The sequence below is a fragment of the Tripterygium wilfordii genome, chromosome 13 (assembly GCF_013401445.1).
Source record: "Tripterygium wilfordii isolate XIE 37 chromosome 13, ASM1340144v1, whole genome shotgun sequence".
Classification (NCBI taxonomy): Eukaryota; Viridiplantae; Streptophyta; class Magnoliopsida; order Celastrales; family Celastraceae; genus Tripterygium; species Tripterygium wilfordii.
In genome coordinates this window covers 3,057,263-3,077,601 of record NC_052244.1, presented here as the reverse complement: position 1 = coordinate 3,077,601, position 20,339 = coordinate 3,057,263, and the positions used below count along the sequence as shown (strand labels likewise).

The window sequence follows — 20,339 nt, the reverse complement described above, 5'->3', positions numbered from 1 at the left end:
CATCTAAAAGGTAGTGCCTGGCAATTGTTGGATATGAGATGGCGAATTGTTGAGGAAGATGATATGCAATTTGTAGTTCCTGTGTCGGTCTGAGTTGGCTTTGGAACAATTGTGTTATTGTTGATAGCCTTGCCCCTTTATGGAAGAGATCCAATGCCCCATACGTGTCGTATCCTAATTTCCTGATTCTAATATTCGGCTTATCCAGCGGGTCTTTCTTGTTCGGTTTAGATTCAGTTTATATTTTATAAACAAGTCGGTTTAGATGGTCTCTTGATTTGTTCAGTTAAAAAAAAAAACTAAAACAATCATATTTATGCACTTATGGAAAGTCGACAATTCTGCAATTCAGTCTCGCAGAAAACCACTGAGCAAATGGCGCAGCGCGCAATACAAGCATGATTTATGTGATCTCTAGAAAAACTTATGGGCAGTGTCCTTTCCTTTTGTTGCAGGATAAGGATCATACTCATAACCTATCCAAGTGAATTACGTCTACAGCACCAGAAAGTACTGGAATTCGGACAATTGTCACCGTGGGGAAAAAACAAAAAGGTCCTCACACCTGCTCATAATAATACAAAACAGTCTATTGAGGCAATGAACCTTGTTTTTCATGCTAGAGTTGGCCCGAAAAGCATTTCTTAAGCGCAGCAGGATGAAAAAGGCTCCAGTTGTTGACTTTGAAGGTAGAAACGGCAAGTTTGAATACCTCAGCCATTGATAAGAATCCAGACTGTGCTGCAGGAACAGCTAAACCAGGACCAACTGAACTAGCACTTTCACTTAAAGGGCTGCAACAACAACAGCATGAAAGCAAATCAAGCTCCTGACACAAAAGTAACACCACACAGGAAGGTGTAACCAACCACTTTGTGGTTATGACTCACGAGTTTATGAATTTCCTTTTCTTTCTCACTTGCCAGACTAGTGAAGCAGGCATGAACATAGGTGAGCAAAAGTATTAACAATATATAAACAGATGATAAGCAACTTAGGAGGAGTTCGGCATTGCTCATCTCTGCCTGCTTTTACTTATTTTAGTTACTTAGAAAGAAGCAGAAGCATTTACGGCAATCCTATTCTTCTGTATTGCTAATTCGCCAACTTTAAGAGACGATGATCAATTGTATATCGTACTTCTAACTGGCCTCGTAAAGCAAAAGGTAATCCAAATTTTCTACAATGCGTATTGATACTTACTTTATTAAGATAGGTTCATAAGCAGTTATTAGCACATCCGTCGCAACTTCCTTAAGTCGCAGATTTGCCAGATACAACTGCAGAAAATCATCACAAATTCTAGTTAACTAATCAAAAGCAACTAAGAGAAGGTAGAAAATGTGAGAGGAAAAAAGTACCCTGACAATATTCTGGGCATTCATTCGCTGTCGTCCCTTAGAAATCGCCTATTCACAAGTGGAAACACAAATTATTCCCAAGACTCTTCAGAAAATCAAAGGCAAAACAAGTATGCAAGTAATAGGCATGCTTGCCATGCACAATCAAATAATCAACTGAACACGTACCATTTGGCCAACTGCGGTGGTAACAACCGCGGGCATATTCCTGTAACACAATCCAGGGACCTCAACCACTCCTGAATGCTCTATCATCTGAGGCACACAGTACAGAGAATGTTATATTCTAGATCAACAAACAAAAAAAAAAAAACACATAGTTTTCATTGTTTTCAGGTTAAACATAGGATATTAATCCCTAATCATGGAGCTTACCGTGAAACCTTCGGCCTCCTGTTCATTTGCAAGGTCCTGGAGAAACCAGGCTGCACTTCCAACATCTCCAACTTCATGTTTGAAATCCAGTAGCTCGATTATCAAGCTTTCATCTCGAGCGGGGTCCACAAACACCTCCTTTTACAACCAAACAAAAAGCAGAAAATTAAAACCAAAGCATAAACACAGGAAAACAAATCTGAATTTTCCTTTGTAAGTAAAACAAATCTGGAGTTGTTAAAAGGCACATCAGAACCGCTAAGCCGACCTGATGATCAGGAACTTGACGAACGTTGCTCAGATCCTGCAAAATCAAACACTCCAGTAAATATACTTGCCCCGCCTGATCAAAAACCAAATCACGTCGATTGTAATTAACGGACTCACCTGAAACCTTATCGGCAATGTACTTGTAATCGCGCCTCCAAACAGATGGCGTTCCGTGCAAAAATCTTGTATCATTCTTGCGGCGGCAGGAGCAGTAAAATCAGGAAGAACGGTTGTCATATACAATACCTCAACAGAGAAGAGAAACCGACTTCAATTTGGTTTGAAGGAAGAAGAAGAGCAAAATATATAACCGCTAGAAATCGGAAGAACGCGCGTTATATATACGCAGAAGAGAGAGTCCATGGTACGCTATCCATAAAAAAAAATAATGGGCCGACTTTGGCAAAATGGGCTGCTGCGGACTCGGGTCCGATAGAGTTGCAAGTTTGTTTAAAGTGGGCTTGAACCTGCTGGGCATGACTTTGGGCTTAAGCCCCTTGGTTTGTTCTTCCTCTTTGTGCTTTAAAAATTTGTACGCTTATAGTGTTGGCCCAGTGGTTGTACGGGCTTTAAATCAGTATCAATGTCATCCTCAGCAAGTCAGCATAACATGTCCACGGCCTAGAAGACTTCATAGACCCACGGCTAAGAAAACCCCAATAGGCCCATGGCTTGGGTAGTCGATATTACAGGCCCACGACCTGCAAGAGCCCAATAGACCCATGGTCTAAGGCTCTAAGCAACCGCCATCAACACATGCCCACAGCCTAGGCAGCCACTCTATGAGCCGTGGCCCCTTCGAGAGGCCAACAGGCCCACGACCTCGGAAGTAGCCAACTCAACAGGTTTATGGCCTTAGCATATCAACAAGCTAGCCCAATTCTTAAAATACCAAGGTGATGACCGTGTCCAAGTGATGTTCACCATGGCCTTTAAAATACCGAGGTTCCCCACTTGAAGGGATCTCGAGTTCGGAGGTATTAATTGCTCTCACTCGCTCTAGAATTATGTCTCTCTAAATTACTCAGTCACGTTACCATTCGTCTAAAATCCCTTGGCTGGCATCGCAATGGCGTCAAGTTTTCGCACTACAACTCTTTCCTTGATTTTTGTAGATTGCTAGTGTCATAACCAGAGCCACGATGCATGTGCATACTCAAGCTGTCAAGCATGTCATCACAACCCATATGAGCACGTTTGAAGTCATCACCAATTGATTTTAAAGACGCAATTGGACGTCCAACAATCTAGGCTTGGTCTGCATATATATATCCGAGATTCATGAGTGTTCGAGGTCTGATTATGTGTGGAAAAGGTATCAATCACCCCACATCTATCCTAAATGGACATTTGCCACCTGAGATATAATGAGTTCCAAGTGTTGTCGTTGCTATAGAAAATAACGTATATATATATATATATATATATATATATATATATATATATATATTCACAATATAAATCATGCAAGAGAGATGGATTGGGAGTCGGTAGGACCAAATGTTCCACTCGGGGTCTATGCAACCATATGAAGACAGCACACGTGACCTATGAGTGGCGGCGTAAAACCTTTCTGTTGGGGGAATAATATGTCACAGTATGAGATACAGATGAGAATATGCATGATGTATAGTGAATGCACGAAACATGAGTGTGTGCCAAAAACGTGAGACACTGCCTATTCTCGATCGATGAATAGGAGACACGGATGGATGCAGGACGTGTGAGACACTACCTATTTCCTTATTGATGAAATAAGGGACGCGGATGTATGCGTGATGAATGAAATGCTGCCCGTTTCTTGACGGATTTCACATGAGTATTTCCACTGCCATTTTCATATGTAGGTTCCAATGACCATGTGGAAGCCTTGTGAATGATCATTTCGGAAAATACAGAAAATGGAATTAAGCGATTTTAGAGAAACACCTTACAAGGACCTCAAAAATGGAACTTTTGTGTTACTACGATGATTCTGAAAATGCATGATTATGAGATTTCATCCAACTCCCTCCTTCATGACAATGTTCGGTGATTGTCGGACTATTCCCCCTTTTTAATTCTGAATAAGGTTGCTTTCTTGTCAATTTCAAGGCATATACCTAAGTGTGGATCTCGCAGTTGCGACCTCGCGAATCTCGTCACCGGCTCCCTTGCTCTTTTTTTTCTTTTGTTTCTGGATCCCCTTCCAACAAGCCTCCTCATCTTTCTTTTTTTTCCTTAGAGAGGTCTCCCTCTATTTGACCTTTTAAGATTGTTCTCTATCTGTCTTTTCAGTCCGAACTGGTCTATCACATGGTCTAACTTCCTGTCAAGAATTTACGGGAAACTTTACTTAGCTCTGAAAGTATGAGAAGTAGTTGGGCCTATTTTTCATTGGGTCACATATGCATTTGATAGTTAGTGAGTCGGCCTTGAGGTTGGCTTAGTCAAAGGGTCACCAGAAGACTCCGTTTTTCCATGGAGAACCAGTGTCCCTCTGTGAGAGACGTCGTTGAAGAAACAAAAACTTCGACTGTATGATGTCCTTGAAGACTTTGATCTCCCTCTCGAGCGACACTTCAGTTCCTCTAATGTGCCGGACATGGGGGATTATTTTTAGGCACTTGGTGATAATATCTTAATTCATAAATGTATGCATTTGCCCGGTGTGCAATTTCTTGGTTTCCCTGACCAATCAAACTTGACTTCAGAGCAATCCCTTCTTCAGTAGCAAGTGTCAACTGTCAAGTGCCATTGCTGAAGGAAAGTTAGATCCAACAAACATGGAGGCCTTCGACTGTTCTTCAAGTGAACGTTGTCCATACGCTTGTCATTTAAACTCACTACGTTCAGAACACTAAAACTGCTGCTGCATCCATGATCCATGTGAGAGACTAGAACATTCTTCCCGTAAAACCCCAAAGGATCTTACAGGCAAGTATTCTACTCAATACGATGTGCAGTACTATTATCTATTTCAAATTGAATTGCCGAATTCAAGTCCTTTTCTGTCTGAATAGAGACACGATTAAGGAGCATATTCACGATGCATAGCTAGCAATATTTTATTAAAGACTCCAAACAACAATCCATTTAAGCAAAAGAAAGCTGATGTATATAAGTTAGAAGAGGAGCTCAGTTCCGCTGAAGACATCTCACTTGTGACCGCGAACGAGCCTCGGGAGATTCTGTGTAAACCATGACGGCAAAACACAGTTCTACAACAATTACCCATGGAACAACCGTAAGGAGAATTTCCTTATCATGCATAAACTCCTTATTCCAACTCTCTTTCTAATAATATTTGAAAATCACCCACTGTTTTGGTGATCAATCGCAGTGGCAAATGTAATATATAAGTAAATAAACTTTGCTCTTTTGCTTTGGCATCAATGAGAAGTATCCAGATGCACTAAGTTAGGATACATAAATTTGTATCTTCATAGAGGTAATACCACCATAAGATCATTCACCAATGATTTTTATTTCATCTGACAGTTCACTAAATACCGATGTACCAAAATTGGTTGTACATTCTAGCAGTGAATTCACCCGTTCCATAACTAACTTTGATAAGGCGGAACATCAATTCTGCTTTCACTTTGGCATCCACAAATTGACTTCATTGAACCACCAAATCAAGAAGTTGTGTAGAATATATAAACCTCCCACCCTCTTCCTTGGGGTTACAAAACGAAATTGCAGATTTTTGGTCAATCATAAAAAGCCAAGGTAACCCAAAAATATCAAAGTAACCTTCATTCCTTTCACCACTGCCAAAAATATCAAAGTAACCTTCATTCCTTTCACCACTGCGACTCTAAAAGCAAAACTACGAGCAGTCATCACATAGAAATGTTCAAATAATCTGAGTTCAACAATCAGTAGTTAACATTTTTCTTTTTAGATAGCTTTGGAAACTGTCCAAGGTTGAGCCACATTTGACCCATACCTGTAGGGTAGTAAACTCTGGATTCTAACAGTTACCCACAAATGACTAAAATCACTTTAAATCAAGGTGATCCAGGAGAGATTCAAACCATCTCCAAGTTTACCGATGGTACCAGATTCTCATTCTCAAACCACAGATTATGAAAAAAAAATTCTCATTAAAGATCCAGGAGGGGCGATTTAGAGACTAGATTGTGGTCGGAACAGGGAACCTTAATAATAAAATAGGTAAACAACTTTGCCACAATATTGTCTGCCAATTTTATGGTCACCTCCACGAATGTTTCTCACTTCTACCAACAAAAACAGACACTAAAAATGACCTCATCAAATAAACCAAAATTCAGGCATGCAATTAGGAGTGTAATCAAAACCATAAATATTAACTTCTAGAAGTCATACCAGACTTGTTTTTTCACCACATTGGCTTCGAACTTGAGGCACGATCCAAACCTAATAAGGAAACTTTTAGCATATGGAAACTACAAGACGACGTTAATAAACCCGAACAGACATTTCAGTAGCTTGATGCAACCAATAAGATATCTAATATCGAAACAAGGGTTTTCTCTTTCAGCGTTTAATCTTTTCAAATTTCAAAAGCTATATTTCAAGAGAGTAATTCAGAGTATGATTTCCGCATTATCCACACCATAAGGCGCGATTTGCATTCAATTCTCATTTGCCAAAAATATGTATGAATAGAAGGAACTGCCAAAAGGCAATCTACCAGCATCTCTCAGTTCTGTATTCGTACCAGCTTCTCAAGCCTGTTCAACAGAAACTACATTCGATATTGAATCTAGTTTATTAGGCCGCTTGAAAACAGTTAACCACCTTTTGCACTGTTTTCACCTTTTGCACCCTACCTGATAGTGGATCCCTTGGGCCCCTTTCTGTTTGCACCTTACCTGATGGTGGTTGTGATTTGTTGAGCGGAAGATCATAACTACGGCTTGATCTGAAACTTTTGGATGAATAAAAAATTATAGAAGCAACAAAACAGAACAGAATACAAAAATATGGAACCATGATGCTCACAAACACCGTATGAAAGAACTGAGCCAATGTGAGCCATGAAACAATACAATATGGGTTGCTTTACCAATAAAAATGTTTAGAACATTTAAAAACTGCATTCTACAGGGAGTGCTGGAAGAAAGTGTATGCAGATACCTAAATTTGCACTTGTCTTTGCGTAGGCATGTACAAAATGAATGTTCTTATTTCCATGAATCATTTAACAAAGATGTTCTCTTTATAAAATCCAAGTGCAAACATAATCAAAACTGCAGCCTTATCAAAGTGGAACCTCTTATTCCTGCTGCAGAGCAGTGATGACATAGCTAAGGGAGTTGCATGTTTAAACGGACATAAAGAGTTCTAGTACCATTAATTTAAAAGCAGTCTAATGGCCTTTTTCCTATATAGTAGATTAGTAAAGCACTAACATAAGCATTCTTTAATTGTCTGAATCTAACAAGTGTGCAAGTGCCTGTAGTCGACCATAAAGACAATCAGGTAATGACAAAGCCAGATACATCTTCCATGCAAAAAAAGACGAAATACAAGTACCATTTGAGGAATGACCATCATATGCACAGTTAGACTTGTTCTGTCCTCCATTGCGTTGGAAAAAAGACTTGGACAAGCTTCACTTCAGCACCATAAAAAATACTAATCCATAACATTGTTTTAGGGCATAGTTACTCCACGCATCAGCAATTATTCTCAAGTTGGCAGCTGGGTATTTATTAAATGCTCCCAGAACAACAATAAAGACTCCTTTCCTGTTTGCCTCATTATAGCCCATTCCAGGGAAAAAATAGTTCAATCATCAATGATCCCTCAGGCTTGAAAAAGACAGCATTTAAGAAATGACCATCCCAAGTGGAACCACAAGACAGGATTAAAGACAATAATCTTCTAATTTTGGCCTTGAGAAATAGGAATTCTCCTACCTTTTGTTTTATTCACATAGACTTTACCCTTATAATTTATATCAAAAAGTTATTACCCGTCACGGTTGTTTGCCTGTCCTACATATTTGGACACCAATATAAGGTTCATCAAATGCCAACCAAGAGAGCAAGATTTACCAGGTAGTTAATCACTTGGACACTGACATCATGTGCTCGAGGAATATAGGTTGTGAGAATTAAGTAGCTCGAAGCACCTTCTCCGCCAGATTGCTTTCTTGTAAATTTTCCTTTCTACAACTTTTCAATTTGAAAAACTATGATGTTAACTCTTCAAAAGAGCCAAATCAACAAAAAGGGATAAGGTCGAAAAATATGCGAAACTCCCAAAGGCATTGGCATATCAGCCTTCAGCCCCAACCCTAACACCGTGCCAAAAGAACACATGTATGACCACAAAATAGAAAAGAAATGGATAAGACCGGAAAATATGTGAACATCTACCACCGAGAGTATATCAACGCCTTTCCGAGCCTGCAACAATATTTGTACTCACTTTGATTAAGCTAAAGCATCTTTAATTAGTTCGGTGTCCTCAACATGAACAAACTCAGCACCATCAGGTATTGGTCCAGATATTTTTAAAAAGAAAATTCCAAAATGAGAGCAAAAAGAGGTCAAAGAAAGTCAAGAATAAACAGACCTCCACGAAAAATCCCTGAGACATTAAACTCTAACATTTGATACTACTTTGTAGGGAAGTTAACCTATATTTAGTAAAACTCTTGTCAACTTTTATAGACAAGGTGGAATGCATCAGATGGAATAATTCTTAGAGCTTCAACGCTTCCCCAATCACTAGGCCATGTTTTCCATTGTCATGAATTCTTTATTCTCAAAACCATAATTCAAGTATTCACTTATTTCCTGCTTCCCAAGAAGTCAGAACTATTGTTCTATTTTTAGAAGTTTCAACATACCTACTAATGCTTCCTCAACTTTGGGTAAATCAAAATACAATCTCTCGTATGGCTTAGTGGACTCAGTAAAATATTCCCTCTTCGCGTTCAGAGGCTCCTCTTGTCACAATATAGCCAACAAAATGGTTTCAAAGGCAACAAACTTAACTTCCAATACATTGCTGCTTTCAATGCATGCATATCTGACAATCTCTTATATAGTTTAACGGACTGGATAAATTGCCCCTTGCTTTTATAGGCTCCTCTTGTCACAATATAACCAATAAATTGGTTTCGATGGCAAAACATTTAACTTCCAACACATTGTTGCTTTCAATGCATGCATTTTGACAATCTCTTATATGGTTTAGTGGACTTGTTAAATATTTTGCCCTTTTGCTACGATAGGCTCATTCTTGTCACAATATAACAGATAAACTGGTTTCAATGGCAAAATATTTAACTTCCAACACATTGTTGCTTTCAATGCACGCATTCTGACAATTTCTTATATGGTTTAGTGGACTCGTTAAATATTTTGCCCTTTTGCTATGATAGGCTCCCTCTTGTCACAATATAACCGATAAACTATTTTCATTGGCAAAATATTTAACTTCCAATGCATTGCCGCTTTCAATGCATAGATTGTCTGATGTGGTTTAGAGGACTCGTTAAATATTTTGCCCTTTTGATTCTATAGGCTCCCATTGTCACGATATAACCAATCAATGGGTTGCAAGCGCAAAATATTTAACTTCCAATGCATTGCCGCTTTCAATGCATGCGTTCCGACAATCTCTTAAATGGTTTAGTGGACTCGTTAACCAATAAATTGATTTCAAGGGCAAAATATTTAACTTCCCATGCATTGCCGCTTTCAATGCATGGATTGTCTTATATGGTTTAGAGGACTCATTAAATATTTTGCCCGTTCGATTCTATAGGCTCCCATCTTGTCACGATATAACCAATAAATTGGTTTCAATGGCAAAATATTTAACTTCCACTGCATTGCCGCTTTCAATGCATGCGTTCCGACAATCTCTTAAATGGTTTAGTGGACTCGTTAACCAATAAATTGGTTTCCAGGGCAAAATATTTAACTTCCAATGCATTCCCGCTTTCAATGCATGCATTCCGACAATCTCTTAAACCCATTTAGTGGACTCGGTGACCAATAAATTGGATTCAAGGGCAAAATATTTAACTTCTAATGCATCGTTGCTTTCAATGTATGCATTCCGACAATCTCTTAAATCGTTTAGTGGACTCGATAAATATTTTGCCCTTTTGCTTTTGTAGGCTCCTCTTGTCACAATATAACCAATAATTTGGTTTCAAGGGCGAAAACTGTTTAATGTAACTGCAACTTCTAATGCATTGCTTTGAATGCATGCATTCTGATGCCAAAACCATACTGATTAAACAACCTGTCTAGATTGATAAAGGGTAATTGCAACTTTTCTCTGTTTTGAGATAAGAGGACCCAAACTGAAACATTTTCTCTCTGTTTTGCGATTTAAGGACAACTGCAACTTCTATTTTCAGTTTGCCTACGATCAGATTCCAATTATAAAATAATCATGGATTCACTTAACCTTCCACGAAATAGGGATGAAATAGATTGTAAAATCATGTGTACATCAACAGCACAATACCTTAACATTATGCATACAAGCACATTACCAGTTTGACCAGCATCCAGTGGTTACATATGCAACAGTCCAAGGAATGATAGTGACACCAAATCCATCATTCCAACTCTTGATTCAATAATCACATGATATTCACGGGGCCCATTGGAAGCAACGACCGCATAACCATCCTGTGTCACATAGATTTTTATTCTACCAATTCGATCTTCACTCCATCAGTGAGAACAATCACCAAGAAAAGGGAAATTATACTGAAATCATGGTGAAAAACGAAAAAAGAAAACGAGTTTCGCTTTTAGGGTTTACCTTGAATGACCACCACCTAATTCTTTCCTCGAACAATGACATGCATGTGAAGAAGATTTGCATATTGCCTACCTCCCAAATCCCAATGACACCAGAGAAGATCATTTCCTTTCTTCTGGCCATGATCCAGAAGAATCAAAGCTTCTATTAAAAAATACATATAATACATCATGTTTATAGGAATATCTACATATATAAAACACAAATTACATGGTAGCTACTCTAGAAATGGCAAATCCCGTACCTTCATTCTCACTGATGTTTGATAGTAACTTGATTATCCTCTCTACCAAAGAATAGGAAATAGCCAAGTTCATTTGGTTTAAGAAAATATTTTCAGTAGTTGATGAACTGTTTGAAAATTCAGGTTTCAAATAGGCACCTTCAGCAACACAACAACTTCAACTCTCGGAGACTATAAGACATGTAAGATGTAACCGATGACCTGAATAAGAATATGGCAACAAAATGCATTATGTGAACTAGCAATCAGAAATTTCTGGATAAAGCAACCATAATTATAACATGCACAATATACCTCTCGGCAGGAATTGCACATCAGCCCTCCCCCATAATAGGTATTGTAGATTCACCCAAAATAAGGGTATGAAGCTTTCAGCAGCTGTTGCACATTAAATGAAGGCCAAAAAAGGAACATCATATTGAAGAAAATCAAAACTTACTAAATGGAAAACTCAAGTTACCGAAGAGCTCCTTCATGTAATGAACAGGCACACATTTTTCATTGAGTTGTAAGAAACATAAAATCCAGCAGGAAACAAAGAGATATCTTACATGACCCCAACCCCGCGAAAGCTTTGTGCGTGAGTGTTGTTTACCTTTAAACATGTCAAAGAATACATAAAAGAAAAATAAAATAGGATCAGTGCATCTACCAACAAGATTTTGTAAAATGACCGCAAAACCAACGCGTATGTAAATTGTTCATTTCTTACTAGATGTTACGTGAAGTGTGCCAGTAAATGTTTCCTGAAAAGGGCAAGAAAGACAGATTCAGTACATCAAACTACATAAGAGCATATGAGAAATAAAAGTAGATACTAGTAGTACAACAAAGGATTTCATGATCTAAGTTCCCTCACCAGCCACCAAACAAAAAGGAAAGAAAATAAAGCCGAAGTGCATCCACCAAAGGAATAGGTTAAATTCAAGCAAATACACGCCAACCATATCGTGAAAGAAAAATCCAACGGTACAGCTATTTCTATTAGATGAGACATTCATACTTCACAGATAGGGAAAAAAAACGACATATTAATGGATGAAACCAACAAGATATAATGCTTTAATTAAGTTGAATTTCCTCAATTTACGGAAAGAGCACACGACAAAAAGTAAGAGTTAGAGGCGATCAAGAAACCAAACGCGTGGTAAACAGGGAAAAAAAACTGCAAAGCTACACGACAAGGAGTAAGAGAGTACCAGACACGAGAAGCGATCACGAAACCTTACAGAGTGCATAGTAAACCCTAACAACCGAAAACTACACAGCAAGGAGTAAGAGCGTACGAGTCATGCCTGTAAACCCTAAAGACAGAAACGCGGACTAAGACAGTAGCAGACATGAGAATGCGATCAAGAAACTAATTACCAACGGCATTGTAAACACTAATAACCAAAACAAACGAAAAGGAGTAAGAGAGTACCAGACATGAGAAGGGGATCAAGAAAACCAATTACCGACGCCATCATAATTCGTAAACCCTACAAACTGCAAGCAAACTACAAGAAGAAGTAAGAAAGTACCAGTCATGATAAGGCGATCCAGAAACCGACTACCAACGACATCGTAATTCGTAAACCTAGCGAAAGCAAGATCTGTTCCTTCACAAAACTTGGTCACCAGCTTTACGTTGCTCGTCTCTCTCCTTTCAACAGCTTCAAGGGCTGTGACAATTTCTGTCGCGAGTCCATTTCTGGAATTAGGATTTCGTGCGCAAGAGTTTCCTTTATTTGAACAACCAAGGGCAAATAAGGAAGAGTATAATATTTCCTAAATAGTTTCCTACAAAGGTCGGTTATACACTTATATTAACCCCATCCAACACTTTCCTTTATTTGAACAACCAAGCCCATGTTAGATGGGCTTAGGCTTCGGCCAACCACATGAAAAGCCTCAGCTGGAATTAGTACGATGTTTTGGCCCACTAAAGTGTACAGTTTAGTCCAAAAATAATGGACTTGGGCGTAAAATGGGCCTCCTATAAGATAATAAGTTAAAACCGGCTTAATTATTAACAAACCACTATCAGTCAACAAACCCGGAATGCCTTCCTAGCCACTGTACTCTACTGATAGAATTGAGCCTTATTTTATTGGTGGCTTTCGAGGGTCAATCACGTATTTTTCTTTAACATTCTAATTTGAAATTTGCAGAAGTCATACCTGGTTTGTCTTACACCTTGTGAGCTTGGAACTCGAGGATCGACCTTAACCTAATAAGGAAGCGCTATAAGCACTCGGACTCTCGGAGACCACACGGCAAGAAGAATCAAGATATAACTGAAACAAGGGTTTTCACTTCTCTTTCATCCTTCATTCTTTTCAAATTTCAAAAAACTGAATTTCAAGAGAGTAAATCACCGTCTGTATCTATATCTGATTCTGAACCAGCTTTAAGGGCCTTAAATTCTAAACCTCACCCCAAATGGGCCCATTCCCACAAATCCAACAAGAATAACCCAACAAGAACATCACAACCCGGGAGTTTATTTGACCTAAACTTTAAACACGTAGACGCAGCATACTCTCATGCCAGAAAAACATACATTTGTCTATTCCTGTTTGCTTCATTTTGTCAAATAGATTATTTTTGCTATGCAATCCGCCAATCCCTATACTTTCCCAGATTTTGAAATCAGACAACATCGAATTTGATGGCATACGGTTGCCCAGCTTGCAAGGCTTCTTCCGAAACCAGCTGTAAAGGTGGAATAGCAGCAGCCTGAGAAATTTGATTTTGTAGTCTTACTATGAGAACGACATCCAGAACTGGGCTGACTATATGGCTACCGCACAACGAATTTACATCGCAATGCTTTGTGGATTCTGTTCCTGGAACCGAAATTGCAAAGGCGCCTATTTTTTTATTTCACAGTACGGCAATCTAGACCATGCAAGTATATGCTTCATCTCGTGCAATTGTGGAGATTCCTCTTGTGAAGTGTACCAGTGATCATCTGCATTTAGGTAAACATGCATGCCCCTCCACATTTGTGTATGTACGATACTGAGACTAAGATGATAAAATACAAGACACCTCTCTCGCAACAGCTCCTGTACCCCTAGATGGGGAGCCCGATTTCTTCGGACCGAATCCTCCTTCCGTTATTCAATTTTATCTTTCAAACCCCACTGCATATTGTTCATTTAGATATCCAATATTTGTATCATTTGACATCATTCGATCAGGTAAGCTCTATCATCTATTCAAATTGATTTGCTGAACACAAATCCTTTTCTGTCTTTAATAGAGACGAGGTTAAGGAGCATATTCACGATGCCTAGCAATATTTCATTGAAGACTCCGAACAACAATCCATTCACGAAAAAGAAAGCTGATGTAAGTAAGTTGGAAGAGGAGCCTCAGTTCTGCGGAAGAGATCTCACTCGTATCACACACGATGAGATCACATCAAAAATTCATTTCAATCACTCACCAAAGGAAAAGGAAACACAGAAGGCCTACAACTGTCTGTGCATATTGCACATGATGAGATCCCATAAAGGATTCATTTCAATCACTCATCAAGGAAAACCAAACACAAAAGGCCTACAACTGTCTCTGGTTACTGAGGAAGAAAATTTCGGCAGGGCCACTCTACCACATTATACGAGAGCCACAGGCTCAATAGCCCAATGCCATTGACGCGCATGACCGATGATTCATGTCCAAAGTCAAAACTGAAGCAAACATGGACTACTATATTCAAGGCAAAATTACAATGCACACTAGCAATGACTGTAATATGTGGTCAGAAAGAGCAAGGACGATGCACAGCATTCAAAGACTATCTTAAAAGTCCTGGAGATGACTAGCTAAATGATTTAGCAAATACTGTAGCGAAGAGTGTAGTACTTCACTACTACTTCCCATGTTTCACTTTGGCGATGAAAAATCAACTTTTCTCTTTTGCTTTAGCATCAACCAAGTGACCTCTAAGAAACATCTAAGAAACAGTGATTCAAAGAGGAGTATCTAGATGCACCAAGTTAAGATCATTCACCAAGGATTTTTATTTCATCTTATAGTTCACTAAATACTGATGTACCAAAATTGGCTTTATATTCTAGCAGAGCAGTCACCTGTTCCGTATCCAACTTTGATAAGGGGGGACGTCAATTCGGCTTTCACTTTGGCATCCACAAAGTGACTTCAGCAAACCACCAAATCAAGAAGTTGTGTCAGAATGCTTTTAATATTGAGCATAAACCTCCCACCCTCTTCCATGGAGATACAGATCGAAAATGCAGATTTTCATCGGTCAATCATAAAAAGCCAAGGTACCTCAAAAATATCAAAGTATCCTCCATTCCTTTGACCACCGTGAATCTAAAGCAAAACTACAAGCAGTCATTAAACAGAAACATTCGAATAATCTGATTTGAGTGTATTTGACAATCAGTAATTAACATTTTCTTTTTGGACACCTTTGGAACCTGTCCAAGATTGAGCCACATTGAACCCATACATGTAGAGTAAACTCTGGATTTTAGTAGTCACCCACAAATGACTAGAAAGAATGGCTTTAAATCAAAGGTGCTCCAGGAGCGATTCGAACCAAGGATCTCCCAGTTTACCGATGGTACTAGAGTCTCATTCTTAAACCACAGATTATGTGATTTTTTCGCAGAAGAGGGGCGATTTAGAGACTAGGGGTAACTACCGCAGAAAATGTCCTTTCAACATCATAGAAAAATTCACTAATTTGGGCCAGCCAATACAACACTTTACTCCTTTTGTCTTACCCATCAACTCATTTAGGTGCACCATTGCACTCCTTCAAGAGACCAACCAACAACCCCCATACTCTAATTGCCTGCTCAGGGACCAAATTTACATCTCTTACACCCAGTCCACCCAAAAAATTGTTTCAAGGCCGACACACATGGATAGGGAACCTTAATAATTAAAAAAAAAATGTAAACTTTGCCACAATATCGTCGGTCAATTTTAAGAAAACCTCCAAGAATGTTTTTTTCTCACTTCTACTACCAACAAAAACAGACACTAACAATGACCACATCAAATAAATCAAAAATCAGGCATCCAATTAGAAATGTAATCAAAACATAAATATTAATACGTATAAGTCAAAGTCATACCAGGTTCGGTTTGATAGGGAACTCGAGGCAAGACCCAAGCCTCATAAGGAAGTTGTCCGCATTATCCACGCCATAAGGCGCAATTTGCACTTAATTCTCATTCGCCAATAATAAAAATGAATAGTGAAGCAACCGGCTTGAAAAACAATGAAGTCGTCACCAATTGATTTTTAGGGATGCAATTGGACATCCATTCTAGTCTGCGAGAAAAATGGGCAAGGGGGTCTATTGAGCATGGGGAAGGTGTTAGGCACCCCACAACTCCCGAAATTGGTTACCTTTAAATGTTTTCCTATTTGGCTCTAATTTGTTTTTGAAAATCCCATTTTGATGGGTCTTATTGGAATGTAAATGAAAAATCCACTTGGAGTGGTTTGGAGAACAAGGTGCACGGGATCATTGGGGCCATTCCCGGCTTGGCCAAGGATTGGAGAAAACACCACTTGGAGTGGGTTTGGGGGTTTTGAAAAAAGGGGTTGCACGGGATCATTGGGGCCATTCCCGGCTTGGCCAAAGGTTGGATAAGGTACCACTTGGAGTGGGTTTGGATATTTGGGGAAAAAGGATTTTTTTGGGGACTTGGTTGATGTACCAAAAGGGCCCACAATCAAGGAATAATGTTCAATTCAAGTCTTACTCACAATTATGTTCTTCATGAGAAAAGAAAGAATCCATTTATGGCTCATTGAATGGGTCAAATATCTTTAAACCCACCGTTGAGTCCGTAAATAAATTCTCCTAATCCCTAAAAACACATTTGCTTTCCGGATCCACGAAATCCAAATGTTTTCAATGAATGCCAATGGAACCCCAATATCTTGAAGGCTCTTTGGTATTTAATCAAAACATAAGGATTCCATAATTTAATCTTGATGTGTTTTATTAATGTGAGACGGCTTGGATTAATCCAATGACTAACGCGTTGCATTTATTTTCATGACATTCAAATAATCCTAGCATACGTCTAAGCATCATGGCATGGTGTGAAAAATCAAAATCCTAAGCATGCATTCTAATGCAATCGTCATTCACAAAATCATCTCCTAATGTCTATATGCTTCTAGCACCCTAAACATTTATGTATGCATTTCCACTATTTTCCACTATACTATTACAAAGATTTACATTTTACAAGGATACGTGACAAAAACGAAATTTATACAAATGTACAAAAACCCAATATTGCCCTTGAGACCCATTGCTCAAATCCGGCCCAAATCCTCTAAGTTGCCCTTCGGCCCATGCGGTCACAAGCCCGATCCAAGCCCAACAAACACAAACATAAACACAAGAATGGGTCAAATGGGATCCAACGTCATAAAAACTCAAATCAAATTAAGTCAATATACATTATAGATATGCATACATAAACACATATATACAAATATACAAACTAGAATATATACATATACGAACACATATACAATCTATATATATATACACACACGCCGTATGCACGCATGCGCACACTCACCATATAATACACATATACATGATCACAATATATATATACACAACACTGTATACATATATATATACATATATATATACACACGAACACACATGCTATATATATATATATATATATACACACCACACATATACATATACACGCACACTATACATAACATATATATATACACATCCCATATATATATACACGCACACTATACATAACATATATATATACACATCCCATATATATATACACGCGCACACACAGCCTATAATATATACACATCATATATATTTACATATATAATGTATGGACACAAACAAACTCATATATATATATATATATATATATATATATATATATATATATATATATATATATATATATATACAGGAATTCTCCTATGTGGACCAAAAAGTGTGGACCAAGTTTGTGGACCAAAATCCAATGGTTGTAATCAATCACAACATAAGTGGGGGCCACACATTTATTATGGGACTCACCACATCTATGGTTGAAAAACAAGTCCACAAACTTGGTCCACACTTTTGGTCCACATAGGAGAATTTCTGTATATATATATATATATATATATCCACCATATAAACATGTACATGACAGACCCATATCCATATGCAAACACATATACACTAGTGGCATATAATAGATATACAAATTGAGCATAAGCAAATGTTTGTACAGACTGGATCTTTATGCAATTCCTATATGCGCCTATAACCCACATACAGACATCAACCTTAATAATATGTTTAAACCGGACATCAACAACAAAGAACAAATAAACATCCTTCAAATCCAAAACGTATTATAGATCCTACACATTGGAATAGAACCAGGAAGAACATATCCGAAAGCTTTACAAAACCACAACCATGAAATCGAACCAATGATATTGAAACAGGATCCGGTATGACACGATTCACACTGGTATGGGTCAAAGAAATAAATCCGGCTTAAGCATGGGGGTAGGGAGCAACATATGGGTTTAGCAAATAGATATCCAAAAATTTGCAGAGATTGAAACACACACACAAAAAAAAAATCATAACTAAAGTTAAAAGTGTGTGTGAATCATCACCTTTTTCTTCTTCTTGCTGATTCTCTTGCCGTTCTGCCCAACACGCCTCTCCTCTCCTTCTACTTTTTTTTCTTTCCTTTGGCCTCCCGGTTTTCTTTTCTCTCTCCTCCCCTTCTTCCCCCTTTTCCCCTTCTTCTCTTCCGATCTCCTTCCCCTTTTCTCTCCTCCTCCTCCTTTTCTTCTTTTTTTCTTTTTTATTTACCCAATTTCCCCCTACTTTTTCTCTCTTTCTCCCCTACCTTTTCTCTCCTTTCTTCTCTCCCGATCTCCTTCCCCTTTTCTCTCCTCCTCCTCCTTTTCTTCTTTTTTTCTTTTTTATTTACCCAATTTCCCCCTACTTTTTCTCTCTTTCTCCCCTACCTTTTCTTTCCTTTCTTCTCCTTTTTCTTTTCCACTTTCGGCCACTTTTTCTTTTTTTATTTTTTTTGTTATTTTTTTGTTATTTTTTAATATATTTTATATATTTTTTATTTTTTTTATTTTTGTATTTTTTTTTTGGCCGGACGAAAACCGGTTACTACAGCTGCCCCCCTTTGTATGTCTTTTATGAAATAAAAGGCAGACAAAGGTGTAGTTAACCGAATTTCGTACGGAAAGGATAAGGAAAGATGCTCGGGATCACTGTAGCCATTCCCGGCTTGACTGAAAAAGTGCTCGGGATCATTGGGGCCATTCCCGGCTTGGCCGATGCTTGAATGAAATCCCACTTGGAGTGGGTTTTGTAAATTGAAAAAAACAGTGTGCACGGGATCATAGGGCCATCCCCGGCTTGGCCAATGCTTGAATGAAATCCCACTTGGAGTGGGTTTTGTAAATTGAAAAAGACAATGTGCACGGGATCATAGGGCCATCCCCGGCTTGGCCAATGCTTGAATGAAATCCCACTTGGAGTGGGTTTTGTAAATTGAAAAAACAGTGTGCTCGGGATCATTGGGGCCATTCCCGGCTTGGCCAATGCTTGAATGAAATCCCACTTGGAGTGGGTGTTGTAAATTGAAAAAGACAATGTGCACGGGATCATAGGGCCATCCCCGGCTTGGCCAATGCTTGAATGAAATCCCACTTGGAGTGGGTTTTGTAAATTGAAAAAACAGTGTGCACGGGATCATTGGGGCCATTCCCGGCTTGGCCAATGCTTGAATGAAATCCCACTTGGAGTGGGTTTTGTAAATTGAAAAAACAGTGTGCTCGGGATCATTGGGGCCATTCCCGGCTTGGCCAATGCTTGAATGAAATCCCACTTGGAGTGGGTTTTGTAAATTGAAAAAACAGTGTGCTCGGGATCATTGGGGCCATTCCCGGCTTGGCCAATGCTTGAATGAAATCCCACTTGAAGTGGGTGTTGTAAATTGAAAAAGACAATGTGCACGGGATCATAGGGCCATCCCCGGCTTGGCCAATGCTTGAATGAAATCCCACTTGGAGTGGGTTTTGTAATTTAAAAAACAGTGTGCTCGGGATCATTGGGGCCATTCCCGGCTTGGCCAATGCTTGAATGAAATCCCACTTGGAGTGGGTGTTGTAAATTGAAAAAGACAATGTGCACGGGATCATAGGGCCATCCCCGGCTTGGCCAATGCTTGAATGAAATCCCACTTGGAGTGGGTTTTGTAATTTAAAAAACAGTGTGCTCGGGATCATTGGGGCCATTCCCGGCTTG

General features: G+C 38.8%; 1 protein-coding gene and 1 long non-coding RNA gene across 4 annotated transcripts; both read right to left on the bottom strand.

Annotated features, from left to right (window-relative positions):
• Window positions 1–300: 300 nt before the first annotated feature.
• On the bottom strand, window positions 301–3,160 carry LOC120013302 (ran guanine nucleotide release factor-like). The gene is made up of 7 exons (XM_038865063.1): window positions 2,124–3,160; window positions 2,005–2,040; window positions 1,737–1,874; window positions 1,530–1,616; window positions 1,362–1,409; window positions 1,204–1,280; window positions 301–794 (listed from the first exon to the last, which is right to left on the bottom strand). Exons 1-7 carry the CDS (start codon window positions 2,241–2,243, stop codon window positions 620–622), a joined length of 681 nt encoding a protein of 226 aa, XP_038720991.1. The 5' UTR covers window positions 2,244–3,160; the 3' UTR covers window positions 301–619.
• Window positions 3,161–5,448: 2,288 nt separating this feature from the next.
• LOC120012842 lies at window positions 5,449–16,259 on the bottom strand. Of its 3 annotated transcripts, none has more exons than XR_005471282.1 (8): window positions 16,125–16,259; window positions 12,222–15,351; window positions 11,735–11,768; window positions 11,574–11,617; window positions 11,317–11,400; window positions 11,023–11,223; window positions 5,784–10,922; window positions 5,449–5,744 (listed from the first exon to the last, which is right to left on the bottom strand). It is a non-coding gene; the product is annotated as an uncharacterized LOC120012842 (long non-coding RNA). The 3 variants fall into 3 exon arrangements; XR_005471283.1 differs by having other exon boundaries at window positions 12,222–15,172; window positions 15,307–16,242; XR_005471281.1 differs by having other exon boundaries at window positions 12,222–16,242.
• Between the last annotated feature and the right edge of the window lie 4,080 nt (window positions 16,260–20,339).